A 14,943-nucleotide genomic window follows, 5' to 3' on the forward strand; every position below is an offset into this window, starting at 1 on the left:
CTGTATTTTCTAAGAAATAAACAAATCTGATTACCAAAATATAATGTATTTCATATATAAGTAATAATTTCCAAAAAATTAAAATGAAATTGACATACGCCAAAATAAGTTATGGAGACAGGAAAATATTGTTGCACTTTGGAAAACCTGTACTTTTGTGAAGACTTCAGCCTCAAATGTTCTACTCTGTTTCTCTAGCCGGCTTCCATCATGAGGCCAATGAAAACATTTTTCAAGTAGTAAGACTTCACAGTAATGCCAGAAATCGTTATTTCATCAAAGTATAAAAACCTATTTCTACCTCTTAAAAAAGTCAACCAATATGAAACATAAATTTTAGCTTATTCCAGCATAACTTTCCAATATTAGGATTTTAATGTCAAGTTTATGCTGCAATTGGCTACTTCACATTCTTTATAAAACAGCAGAAAGCAAAGAAACCTTTTATGAAATACTCTTTTGGGGAAAAATATGGTAAAATACCTTTTTTCAAGGTTCACTTAATGAAAAGAAATAAACAGCTAGAGACTACTAGTCTGTAGAAAAATGACTAACGTACATGCTTTTTTCTTTTTCTTCATAAATGAATTGCTTTGTATTTTAAAAGATAGTGTCATAAAGATAGCTGGTAACAAAAGGGCATTCTCCTTAAACAATAAGATCATGATTTTCTAAAAGAGAAACAGAGTTGGAACAAAGGATCTAATAAGAACAAGAATAACATAATTTAATTGGCAGAAGACACTGGAAGACTACATTTGACAAATGCTTTTAGAACTTTCATAAATGACTTCTGAGAACAAGTGATGTTAGGGAAGAGTGAACATATGACAGAGATAAATGGGTTTAAAATAAACAGCAAAACAGACCCTGAATACAGCAATGAAACAAAACCAAAAAAAAGGCAACAACATTTGAAATCTGGTGCAGTCATCAATTATAGCTATGGAAATTTTCATCAGCCAATTATATTTCTTGATGGATGAGCTTTAGTCAATAAAATAATAAATAAAATGACAAAAAATAAGCCATGCCAAAAACTAGTATGATAAATAGTCTATTTCCTACTGGGGGCGGGATTTTACTGAAACAGTGCTTGCTGGATAAAATAATAAATGAAATCCTAAGAGCCTAATTTTCTTAAATGGTTAAACAAGAAAATATTTACATTAAAGCCCCTCTCATTGTCTGTCAAAGACTTATAAAATTAAGTAAAAGAGATCAGCCTCGTTCATATTTGCAATGGTCTGAATATTTGCATCCCCTCAAAATCCATGTTGAACTACTAATGCCCAGTGTGATGGTATTAGGAGGTGGAGCCTTGGAGCAGGGTTACGAGGGAGGTAGAGGCCTTATGAATGGGATTAGTGCTCTTATAAAAGAGACTCCCAAAAAGCTCTCTAGGCCCTTCCACCATGTGAAGATACAGGAAGAAGTCTTCGACCGGAAGAGCACTCTCACCTACCATGTTCGTTCCCCAGGCTCAGACTTCCAGCCTCCAGAACGATGAGAAATAAATTTCTGTTGTTTATAAGCACCAAGTCTCTGGTATTTTTGTTATAACAGCCCGAATGGACTAAGACAATGGTCAATCAAACAGAGGTATCTTCCAATAATGTTTGGAGTCAGTTACATCAGAACTCAGGGCTTTTGGAGCCAATAATTATTCTCAACCACCACAGTGATTCTATCTGTGAGACTGCAACTGCCCTTTAGTAATTTTATACTTCTACAAGGTTAAAAAGCTATATTATCTTTCTTTGAAGTTCAATATGAATAATCACACTGATATTTAGGATCATCTTATGTTATCTCTAGGGGAATAAAGTGCTTTACATACACTGCCCTCCCCCATCAATGAATCAGAGAGTCAAATTAATCTGGACAAAAATCTTCAAATCCGCTACCCTTTCTCCCATTTCTTGCTGGAATTCAAGGGAAGATAGTTCTGAATCACTGTTCACCTATGTGATGAATGTCCTTTGTTCTTGTCTTTGTAGGCAGAGTTAAAAAGCAGGTCTCTACTCCCCTGACACAGTCAGAAATCCCTGTAAGGGTATAGAAGCGAAGGATAAAGAAGGCCTGTTTCTTCCATATGTTATTACAATATTTTGTTTCTGATCCTTAGCTTGCTCAGCCTGGAGGGCAAGGAACCATGTATCCTATTATGAGTATTAAAGAAGAACTAAACTTTTCAGGACAAAGAGCAAGGGCTGTGGTAGTAAGTTTTCTCTCTAAATAAAGTGACCTCTTCACGGGGCTATGAACAGGGAAAGGGACAAAACTGGCTGCAGAGGACACGAGAGGCTGTTGTATTCTGGAATGTGAAAAAAATTACACACAAGAGTTTGTTCTTAATTTATGTTACTTAAGAGTCTAGGGGCCGGGATGACGGGGAAATGGGTTATTAAAACCCTAATGTCTTCTACCCATGAAAGTAGACTGTGATATCTAAGCATGCATAAAAATTACCTTTTTCACAGTTTTATCTGGTTCAAGAGCAATATCTGGAATGTTTGCATCTACCATCAAGGAAAACAAGTTCAAAATCAGATTAGAATACCTAAAGGAGAATGGGAAAGAAAAAAAATAGCAATGTGTTAGAATTTTGCCGTTCTTTCACATAGCAAGAACACTCCTAGAAGTAATGATACTTGGATCTTTATAATGATTACTATTACTCCTGTGGAAAACAGAATGCAAGACTATTCACCAACTGTCTCAATGAGAAGCAAGCACTGAAAATATCTTATTCTGGGGTGTTGATATAATGCCATTTCTAGGTCCCACACTATGGAAAAAACTTTTGGAGTAAGCATCTAATAATGACATTCTTCTCATTCTTTAATAAGTATATTCTTTTTAGAAGGGGTCTAAGGAGAATCCACTTTATACCTAATTAGCATTTTACTAAACAATGAAGATCTGCTTTGCTAAATGATGACAAGAATATGCTATTTTAAGACCACTTCAGTATGTCATTGCTAAACGAATGAAAGGGAATACTGTCATCCCACTAGTCATTCATGAGTATCCTTCACAGATACTAATCACCACTTCAGGAACTACAGTGACTAGTCTGGATATGAGTAATCCTAAATGAAGGGAAAAATAGCTAGTACTCTTCTCTATTAAAAATCAGCAAGATAACTAAATAACTTTGGGGTATGCTGGCCCCTACAGGAACTAAAGGGTCATCCTCACCAATCCTCAAACTCTTCCTCTTCCTCCAAACAAGGAGAAAGAATGTTACTATTCCAAATGCTCGTTTCCGGAGGTGAAGGCTTATGGGGAAAGGTGTAAATAAGTGTACACTGCGCACAACCACCTCCTGCTCTAGAACACTCTCCCCTTGGACAGTTATGCTCCAGGTGGCCCCTTAGCACGACAGTGATAAAAGGAGGTTCAGGTTTGACTTTGGGGATGGATGTGAGTAAAGGAAGCTTTGGTTTTAGGCAATGAAGGTTTTTAGCTGGTCTCAGTAAAACGGTCAACACAAGGGCCTTGCACTGTCTTCTCAGAGGGTGGACGTCAGGGGTCAGGTGGTACAGAATCTTTATTCCAGCCATCTACCTATCCAAATATAAAAAAGCACAATCTGATACATAAAAACTATTTAACACTTGAACTATAATGATAATAGAACTTGTAGACAAAAATGACTACATGAACCTCAAATTACCTATTTTTATCACCATTTTTGTATTTTATATTACCCATGAAGATCAAGAGGGCTCATAATGAAAACTTCTACCTTGACATAGTCTTCCAGTCAGATTAGGCCCCAATTCATTTATACTTTAAAAAAAAAAAAAAAGCATGATCATAGGTAAACAGCTTTAACATAGCTTTAAGTTACTGATTTTTTTGTGGGAATTGATAAAAAGCATATCATAGATGTCATCACACTTTTCCTCATGTAATTGTATTCATTCAACCGACAAATATTTACTGAGTGCTCACTCTATACACTATTCTAGGTACTGAGGATGTAGTGTCAAACTGAACAAACAAGGTCCCTACATTCACGAAGCTTACATTCTGGAAGTGGTGGGGGGACTCACACAATAACCTGATAAAGAAGATAATTTCATACCTGGTTCACTGATAAAGATTTAAAAAATAAAGTAAAAACAAGGAAATGGATCAGAGACTGATGGGGTGGAAAGAGGAGTCATCTTAAGGAGGTATGACTTTATTCTAAATGCACTGGGAAGTAACTGAGTTTAAAGAGGGGAGGCAGGTACTCAGATATGCATTTTTAAAAGCTTACACTGACCATCTTGTGGGGAATAAGAATGGGGGTAGGGAAACTATTTCACAGATGTCCAGGTAAAAAAGAAACAATAATATAGAGGCTCTCAGACTATATTTTGAAGATGGAGTGAATGACTCTTGCTGATGGTTTCAATGGAATGGGGAAGAGAGGTAAGAGGAACTGAATATGACCAACAATTTAGCCTAAGTAATGGGGAACTATGGTTATTTATCAAAATAAGAAAGAGTGAATGATGGAAAAACAGGATTTTGGGCAGGGAATCGAGAATTCCATTTTAGACCTATTGAGTTTGAGACGCCCACTAGATTCTTAGTCGAGATGTCAAGTAGGCAGTTAGATATATCTCAGGAGAGATATTAGGGCTGATGGTATTTGAAGACATCAGCATTTGGATCCTATTTAAGTCACAGGTCTGGATGAAAATGCTTAAGCAGAGAGTTTACAGAAAAAAGATCCAGAACTAAACACTGATAATGGAATTTCTAGACAGTTCACTATGTGAAAGTCAGACAGAAGAGGGAAGAAATCAGCAAAGAAGCAGGAGTGGCCAATAAGGCAAAAAGAAAACAGGGGAGTGAGTTACACCAAATCTAAGAAAGGTTTTTAGGAACAAAGACGTGGTAAACTGTGTCAAAGCCGCTAGTAAGCAAAGGTGGCCACTGGATTTGGTATAGGTGACTGTTTATCTTGATAAAATTAGTTTTCATAGCAGAGTAGGACTGGAAGTCTTAGTGGAGAAGGCTGAAGGAAGGGCGAGCAAGAGGAGACAGTGAGAACAGAATTTAAGGTAGACGGGCTGTGAAGGAGAGGGCACAGTACAATGGGCAGAAATAGGGCAGCAATACAATGTTTAGCAATATCCTTGGCCTCTCCCCACTAGATGTCAGTGGCACTTGCCCAGTTGTGACAACCAAAATTGTCTCCAGACATTGCCAAATGCGCTTTAGGTGGAGGGCAAGTGTGAAACAGCTCTCAGCTGAGACCCATCGATTTAAAACCAGTGGTGAGAATACCATCATTGTTGGATTTTCACCAGTAACTTACAGCTGTTACACTGTACACATGAAATAGGAAGACAGACAGTTCTGAGTAGAGTTGGGGCTTCGAGAGGGCTGCAAGGACGACAGTATCAGCAGAGTACAGCTAGCTCCTATGTATTATGTCATGAAAAAAAGATGCTCCTTCAACCAACCCTCAATTACTCATACTCTGCTTTGTTGACTATAGTTTCTCCCAATCTTGTCATAGGGGAATCTCAGAAACATACCACAGGGTAGGTCACAGGGTAACACAGGGAGGGAAATAAATGGCTCAGTTTTGAAAGAGATATTTCAGAGGTTCGCAAACCTGGCTGCCCATTAGATTCACCTGAGGAGCTTCTTAAAAAAATACTGGGCCCAGTGCCACCCCAGTGGCGTAGTGGTTAAGTCTGTGAGCTCCACTTCAGCAGCCTGGGGTTTGGATCCTGGGCACGGATCTATGCACGGCTTGTCAAGTCATGCTGTGGCAGGCGTCCCACATACAAAATAGAGGAAGATGGGTACAGATGTTAGCTCAGGGCCAATTTTCCTCAGCAAAAGGAGGAGGATTAGCAGCAGATGTTAGCTCAGGGCTAACCTTCCTCAAAAAAAAACAAAAGAAAAATACTGGGCCCAACCCCAGACCAAGTAAATCTGACAGGGCCCAGAAGTGCCCCCCAACCAAAGTTCTCCAGGTGATTCCAATAGGCAGCCAGGAACTATGTTAAAATTTCTGCCTTTACAGATGCATAATGTGTGTTCTTTTTTAAAGGCCAATATAAATGCTTTCTGGATTATTTGCTGGTTTAAATTTAACTATTCATGCTTCTATTACTATAGCAAAGGGAAACAAGAACGTAAATAAATATAAAATGGAATATTCTGTAAGGAGTTTAAACATTCAATTACTTTGTGGATAATTTGTCCCTATTTTAACTGTATTAATTTTTACATCTGTTGCCATTAACCTGCATTTTCAATTTAAGATAGAACAAATGACCCAAAACACAAAGTCTATGTTAGTCATTCAATATCCTACCCAGAAAAACAGATTTAAAGGTTACTAAAAATCTTCAAAACCATTATCAAAAGAGAAGATACAGTTAAGGTTAAAAAAATAATGACAAGGTGGGGAAAGTGTGCAAAATCAAGTCTAGACAAAGATGTAAGGATGGATATGATATAATTTAGATTTTGTAAAAGGAGTGGGTTGAGTACAGTGTTCTAGGAAAACGTGTTCTTTCTCTTACCCATGTTTATGCCAACCACCATGCTACCCACCAGTCATACAATGATGGTCCAAATTTTCAGTAAAAACCTTTAATACTAAAAATAAAAATGCATTGAACTACATCAAGTGAGGTTCTTACAGTGCTTCAGAGATCTACTTCCCCTACAATCTATCCATTTTGCATGCGACAAATATCAGAGTAGAATCCCCAAAAAAAGGCTTATTTTATAAGTGTACAACTTCAAGGAGGAAAAACAATTAAGTGAATGATAAAAAGTAGTGTGATCAGTAAACTCACTGCGATTTGGTGACTAGGCAAATGTCCTCTGATGCAATATAAGAACTTTGCTTAACACAGCTAAATGCTTCCTAATTTCAGTATATTTACTGAAAAATTTAGGCCATTTTTGTATTATCAGTGTCTAGCATTGTGTTTGACATAAATATGAGTTAACAGAAGGAATTACGTTTTCCTTGAATACTTAAGATTTCAAATGTTTTACCATTGCTACTGCTGCCATGAGAGAGTATTCAAAAATAAACTTACCAATTAGTTACTGGTTTAATGGGTACTGATTAATAAAAGAGACCATAATATGTTTTGTTACATGAAAATCACACCACCATAAAATGTGTTCTGACATCCGTACAACTGTAACCATTCCTAACTTAGTTCCAAAGGAACTGCTCTGTTTATGTAGTCCACTGTTATTCAATGGTTTCTTGTTGCAGAAATTGATCAGAAATCAACAAAAACCATGAAAAAGAAGATGGTTGGTCATACTTACCTTAATAATAAACCTTAATAATAAACATCTCATAACCTTAGCTCCAAAGAAGCTTTTGACTATCAGGTTAACTCTTATGTCCTAAGGGTAATTTTTACTAACTGAACCATATTCTAAAATATTACATTAAAAAATAAATCTTGATCAAAATTTTAGGGTCCATCTAATCATAGCTGAAGTACAGTGAAATTTTTAAAAATAAAAAATAAAACAATTTTCACGAAGACTCAACATAAAATTATTTAGATTAATTTGTTTCTGATTTTTCTTAGTAGTGAGGAAGGTTAATTTTGGCTCCACATTAATAATCTGCCTCTGTTTTCTCATTCTACTGAATTGCTACCAATCCATTATCAATGACAGTTCATAAAGCACATTGTTTTCCTTCTGCTTTCAATAAGATGGAGCACCTTTGACATTTCTCTACTTATCATTTCATATCATCTTGTCTGCCTCCTCACTGAGATCACCATGGTTCCCTTTAGCTTTCCGTAGGCTTTGACTATTTGAAATTAAAAGTCCCAGATGTTAAAGTGGAACTTTCATCTCTCTGAACGTGTTTCTGTAATGCCAGGCAAATCAAAAGAGCACTGATCTTCTCAGTATTCCTTTAGCATTTCTGGGAAGTAAAACTGAGCCACTCTGCCACTCAGAGGATAAATAATGTGGCCATTTGTAAAACGCACGTTAGAGTTTGTGACACATAGTAGAGCCGACTTAACAATGAAGGCCCATTGAGTCACTGCAAAGATGAAACCTGATTAATACAGGACCACCATTCTCCTGGGACCTGCAGCATCAACATCACCTGGGAACATGGCTTCATCCTACACGTGAAGCAGAAATTCTGGGAGTTTTCATGCAAATACCGAAGCTTCAACATACATATATTGAGTGTCTATGTTCTAACTACTTTTGAGTAACTGAGCTTACAAAATAGACAAGACAGAGCCCAAGTGCACAGGCAACTCACAGTCTATTGGTATGTCTCCTGAGCTGGGATTTTCTGCTGGACTAAGAATATTCATTTTGCAGAGTTATGTTGAAAACAGAGTTAGAGTCAAATGATCCTGCCATTTCTGATAATCATCAGAGTTGTGTCATGAATTTAACAAATGCGACTTTTAATTTACTTTGTACCTGATGATATATGATGTTCAGTCCTGATAAACCAGGGTGAAGGAAACAGAGATACAGTGGCATTGGAGAAAACAGAAGGGATAGAGAAAAATCAGCTTTTTTTTTAGCAGAATGCCTGATGAGATGCTAAAGAGAGACAAAATCATATGTAACGTTTATTCTTCAATCATTTAACAAACTTCTGAATGCTCCTGAAGAGCAATCAAAACTAAGGCTGATAAAGGTGCTAAAGAGTAAAAATGACTGGATTAATATCACTCTAAATAAGCTAAATGCTTCAGTCTTTACTAAGAAGAGGGAAATCAGCTAGGGAGAAGGAAAAAACCCAATGTGGTGATTATAATCCTTCAAGACTGGCCTCAGGGAGGTCTGAATGGTATGAAGCTTCTCAACCTTTTCTCTATCCTAGCACTGTCAAAGAGCACAGAGTACATTTTGCTAAAAATATTTCAACCCACTGATTTGGAAGCCTCTGTGTTTGCCTAATCTTGTGTAACGCCAGCTTCCCATTTGGTGAGATTTAGCAATCAGATAATTAGTGGGAAAACAAGAAATTCTTCTTCCTTCAACATCAGACTGTTTATCAAAATAGACATCAAATGCACATTAAGAAATATTGTTGGTTGTGTCGCTATAAGAGTGATGCTAAAGAACACGTACATTTAGCAATTCTTTTCTTGCTCTTTGAAAGTAATTTACCAAAATTCTCCATGTCAAGCAAATCAACTTACCTTCGAAGATGGAGAAAAGCCGTGTAACACTGTTTACGGAACTCTTGGTACTGCTCACTCTGTGTGCCCCCCATTCCTTCCACCATTTCTTTATTCAGCTTCATGGGAGGAGGAAGAGGCTTCGGATCCCGACCCAAAATATATCCAAAGTCTATGTGGAAGAGTTTGCCTGGATGTTGAGAAGAAACTCATCTGTTTCCAGATTATCTTAAAGAACTGGGAAGGGGACATGTCATACATTTGGTAAAGCAGTGTCTCTTCATAAAGAATACTAGTTCATGATGAAGTCTATTAAATTATTTGATTTTCTAACCCTAGGCTCAGGAGTGACTTTCACAGCATATTTTTGTTTCGACTCACATTCAATCAGATGAAACTATGTTTAAAATTATCCCACAGTAATAATAATTTAAAATTTTAAATCTTACTCTTAGATCTACAGAATCAAAGACAACTTTTTAAGTATTAGTAGAAATTAGTATCATGTAGCAAATTTCTCATGCTAAAGTTTAAGCGAAAACTTGCCCTTCACATAGCAGAAAACTATTTCTTTTAAGTATTCCTAAACAAATCTTTCCTTTAACTTATCACTATTCTCCCCCTGCCCCAAACAATCCCCCGATTTCAAATTATACTGTTAGCTTCATCTGAACCATCTTCCACTGATCCATGTCACTCATTATTGAAAGCTAAGAAACCAACCACAGTATTTACATCTGCCAAGAGCTGAACACAGCTGCAGTGCCCATGAAGACAGATCCTAGTAGAGTAGCCATCTAAACTCAAAGACCAGAAATATAAGAATGCGATCATTTACTTCAGAGAATGGTTCACCACAGAATTCAGAAGTACCTTATGATTGACCGCTAGGTATAAAGTAGGCACATATTTTAACACAAAAAGTAGCCCCATGGATCCTACAATCTAAGCTCCACCAAGGCAGGGACTTAGGCCTGTTTTGTGTATTGCTGTATCCCCAGCCTCTGAATAGTTTCTGGCACATAGTAGGTACTCATTGTTGAAAGAAGAAAAGAATTCATTTAAAAAGCCAACCCAGGGGCCAGCCCGATGGCACAGCAGTTAAGTGCGCACATTGTGCTTCAGCGGCCCGGGGTTCGCCAGTTCGGATCCCAGGTGTGGACATGGCACCGCTCGGCAAGCCATGCTGTGGTAGGCGTCCCACACATAAAGTAGAAGAAGATGGGCATGGATGTTTGCTCAGGGCCAGTGTTCCTCAGCAAAAAGAGGAGGGTTGGTGGCAGATGTTAGCTCAGGGCTGATCTTCCTCAAAAAAAAAAATAAATAAATAAATAAATAAAATAAAATAAAAATAAAAACCCAACCCAAAATCCCCCTAGCGCAACCTGCCCCCTCTTTTGTCTTGTAATACATTATGACCTGTTTTATGTGGCCTGTCTTCCATCATGTATTTGGGAATCTTAGATTTTTTTCCCTCGAGCTCACCAGCCAAGTGTTCCTTCTTGAGGTACACGTGTTGAGTTTTTGCACACTTTTGCCACCTTGCAAAATATTTTTATATATTGACTGTACCCATTAAGACTTTAGCTATGCCCTTCTGTCTACCTCTTTCTCTGTGCATTATTTACTGTTATTGGTAAACTTTATATTCCATCCTTAGGGTCTTCTGGAAGTATACAACAGTGACAGGCACAGAACGGACTGGTTATGGCGATGAAGCCCCAGATAACAGTGATGTTATGGCATGCTGAGTCTGTAGTACAACCGCCCTAGAGTACAGCTGACACCTTCAGGTCTCACTTGATCGGGTATGTGACCCTAACAAAGCTGCTTAACCTTTCTAAGCCTCACTTTCTAAACTGCAAAATAGGTTCATACTGATAATTACCTCATAGGGCAGTACTGAAAGAGATAATACATCTAATATTTGGGACAGTACCTGTTACACAGTCAACACTCTAAATGTTAGTTGTCATTATTCTTCTTCCCAACTAAGTTATAGACGAGTGTGTTAAGTAAAATTACTAAAAAATCTCGTTTAAGTTAAGAATAATTACATCTATTGCCTTGTCACATTTTGGAAGGTATGTCCTTAAGTTAGAGAAAAAAAAAAATTTTAGTCTGAACACAAAACTAAATCAAGCTATTTAATATCTAATGAGCAGATCTCTTAAAGGTGCTCAAAAAAGTTCATCTTAAATACCTTAGACGCCACTTTAAAAAAAATTTTAAATACTCAACTCTATTCAAATTAAATAACTATCATTTTAAAGATGCTTAAAATATACTGAATTGATATTACATGTTCCTTATACCTGAGATCACAACTACTAGGAATTAATAAAATTAAATAAATTAAATAAAGGGCTAAGTAATGTCACTTTTTGCAATTCTTTAAGGCATCTTTCTTACAAAGAAAAACTAAATAATACATTAAGTTGGAAACCTTATAAAACATTGAAGAGAGAAAGAACTTCAAATCTGCCAAGGCCAGAAAATAAAAAAAGTCTGCATTTTAGGCAATAATGATATTAAATTGAAATAAAATTCAAGATAGAGACTGGCACTATTTTCACACAACAGTAAAGAAAACCACACTGCAAATTATCTGGAGGTGACAGTAGAAGTTGTACTAAATTTGGGACATGGGATTCATATATAAAGAGAGAACAGCTCACATGTGAAATAATAACTATCCAAAGGCTGAAACACTGTCACCACCTGGCTGTAGAAAAAGGAACTGCTGTCAATTTAACCATTGCACTGAAAACCAGTTTTCCATTTACCCAAATCATCTCCTTGTCTTTTTTTTTAAGGTTATATCAAGCTTAAACATTCTGTTCAAATTGGAGAACTTGTGAAAGTCTCATAGGAATTTTTTTTAAAAAATGGATATATCTAGTACAGTAAATGACAAATGGGAGGAGGTGAGATGAGAAGGAATTATAATTAGATATAGATAGTAAGGTACATGAAGAGAACTGAAAAATGGTTTTGTCCCCCACCAAAACAACAAAGGCAGTAACAGCTTATAGCTAAATGGTTCCTCTAGCTCAACTAGGGTTACCCAAATCAGCATGCATTTGGTAAGCAGTTATGAAAAGGGCTCCTATCTCACCTATTTTGATCAAAACACCTTCGCTAAGTGTACATTGCAATTACCTTTTCATTTATATTTCTCTCCCACACTAAACTCTTAATGAATCATTAAAAGTCTTATAATCAAGAATCTTGTCTTATTTATTTTTGCTATAGTTCCGAAACCTAGGATAATGTCTAGCATACAGGAACACTCAGTGTGCTATTTTGCATTCATTAACCAATGACATCTCAATTTTGCATTTACAGCTTAGACAACTTTTAATAACATTGTTGATATGAAAAATTTTCTCCTAGAATCCTGAGAGTTCTTAGGAGAAGCAGTTTTGTTTTAAAAATTTCATGTCTTCATTTCCATGAAGATCTATAGTAAAATTAATCGAGGCCAAGTCTGGATCATCTGGATGCTACATTACTACTTAGTACTGTCCTGTGATTTCAGGGTTTTTGACTGGTTGGTATCAAACAGCAAGGCTATTTTAATTGTCGCAGGCTAATACTAACAGAAGCAGAATTAGTTACACCTTGAAATTACATGAAAGCATCTTGAACAAATGGAGGTTATAAAGTAGTTCAAGCAGAGAAAAGCAGTATAAGAATAATCACGTGGGATATATTAACAGCACTCTGAACTCAAACTCACATCATACTATCTGTATCACAGTCACACTGCAAGTGACAATTTAGTTTCAATGTTACATCTGTCACATTAATGTTGTTAGATTTAATTTTGCTACTCTGTGTAACATGATTTAATTTATAAATCTGTTTTTATTTTATAGCATGTAAGAGTAGATGCACAAGAAGTTAATACTAGGTTTTATGCTGTACATATTTAAGATTATAAAAGGCAATATGTCAACACAGGGGGCTTCATTTCTATTTAAAACAGTTCTGTGTGTTACTCACAATTGAAAAATACCTTTTCAGAATCTCGAAATAGGCTTCAGGGGTCTCTAAACACAACGAAATCAATTGTTGGGGAAATCCATAGACTTCAACAAATTCAAAGGGAAGTTGATAACTCCAAAAAGATGAGAAACGAGTTTTAGAATAATGAATTTGATAATTGTAGTACTCACTGGGAAAGCAGCATCTCCTAATCGCTTAAGGTTCAAAGGAATATGCTATCATTGAATTTTCCATGATTTGGTAAAAAGTCCATGACCAACTTCTGTTAAGGATTCCACTGCCTATAACTAAATATGTATCCTCTATTCAAAAAAGCTAAACACTTCATTTTGTGCCTCATTCGCATATTTTCTACCTTATTAGAGAAACAACATTCTACCCTTCAAGTAATAAAGAGATAAGAAGCTTACAATATTATAGGTACAGATAAACTTTCCTGGGTTTTACTTAATTACTGAAATAAGTTTTGTTACCAGTATAGTTCCTAATGATACTCAGCTCGTGAGCAGATGACCTTCCTGACCAATCTTTGATTCAAAACTGCCACCCTTAATAAATCATGCTATCCTAGTTTCAAATGGCATCAGCCATCACACATGGTTTATTTAATGGCCTCCATGCTTTTAATAGGAAACCTAGCCCCACTTTTCTTCATTTCATTACAGGCATTACTGGAATTCCAGTGTCAGCTATGCATCATTGCCTGCAAATGAAGAGCATATTTCTATCCTTCTTGTAAGAAAACTCTCAAAGAACAGGATTACCGCTTAATTATAAGGCATAAAAGATTCAATATCTAACAATGAAACCATTATTATGCTTTGCAAGTTCAAAGAGTCATGTATTTTGAAAAGAGGCTATTAATATTTTAAGAAAATTCATCCTCATACATACCAAAGAGAATAGCTCTTTTAAAGTTAATATCTGTAAATGAAACTTGTAAGGATTTTTAAAATGCATTTCATGAAATTTACAAAATTTTCAATTAAGAGATTCAGGGAATGTGGCCCTATTCAAATCTATCACCTAGTCAAGAGGTAAAGTGTACATAAAACAAAACTAATGTTGACTGTAATTACTGCCTTTTGTCCCTGATTTGCAATACAAAGGGAATAAGAGGTGCTAATTAAATTTTCCTCTTATTTGCATAAGTAACATGAACTTATTTCTAAAATTGTAGTTCAAGACATTTGTAGTTCTTGGATTAAAGAGAACAGAAAGTGCTGAAATGAATAGTTATTTAACAGTAGAGGTTTTTTTAAATTTCCATTTTGTCTATCTAATAGCTGAAAGTGACCAATCTCAAAGTTGTACTTATTCCATTTTTCACTCCTCTGCTTACTCCCCTTCTATTTGATTCTCTTCTTCTGTTCCTTATAATCCAAACTGTGTTTTTTTGAAAATCCTGCAATTCCCAAATTCAAAAATTCCTCCCTGCCACTCTATTCCACAGTAAGTTTCTCACTCTCTTCAATTTTCTTTTTTTGTATACAAACCTGACATTTTACTATTTTCCCACAAAGTACCTTTATTTCTAATGTGAATGTTACATCTTTCCTGTTGCCCTACCATGAAACCTAGAAACAAAGAAGGTGGCAAACAACTATTCATCAATGCAATGGAACCTGTATTTCTGGAATTAAAAATGCTGCCTATCCACACTCCCACTGCTCCCAATATTTATTAGTTAAACCCTTATGATATAATTAGAAGTATTTTCACTTAGAGTTAAAAGCATAGCAACGATGAAATATTTCTCAACAAT

The 14,943-nt window shown here is 36.1% G+C and overlaps 1 protein-coding gene across 5 annotated transcripts in view; it reads right to left on the reverse strand.

Moving 5' to 3' along the window:
* Window positions 1-14,943, reverse strand: part of PIK3C3 (phosphatidylinositol 3-kinase catalytic subunit type 3) — a 157,756-nt gene that overhangs the window by 15,557 nt on the left and 127,256 nt on the right. For 4 of the 5 annotated variants that reach the window (XM_014850180.3, XM_044774652.2, XM_070513135.1 and 1 more), the window contains 2 exons: window positions 9,189-9,357; window positions 2,473-2,563 (listed from right to left, as the gene is read on the reverse strand). In XM_014850180.3, coding sequence (XP_014705666.2) covers window positions 2,473-2,563; window positions 9,189-9,357 — 260 coding nt within the window. Of the gene's footprint in view, window positions 1-2,472; window positions 2,564-9,188; window positions 9,358-10,443; window positions 10,470-14,943 lie in introns of those variants that run through there. The other variant, XM_070513136.1, reaches the window with a different exon arrangement.

This window comes from Equus asinus, chromosome 7 (genome assembly GCF_041296235.1).
Source record: "Equus asinus isolate D_3611 breed Donkey chromosome 7, EquAss-T2T_v2, whole genome shotgun sequence".
NCBI classification, from domain to species: Eukaryota; Metazoa; Chordata; class Mammalia; order Perissodactyla; family Equidae; genus Equus; species Equus asinus.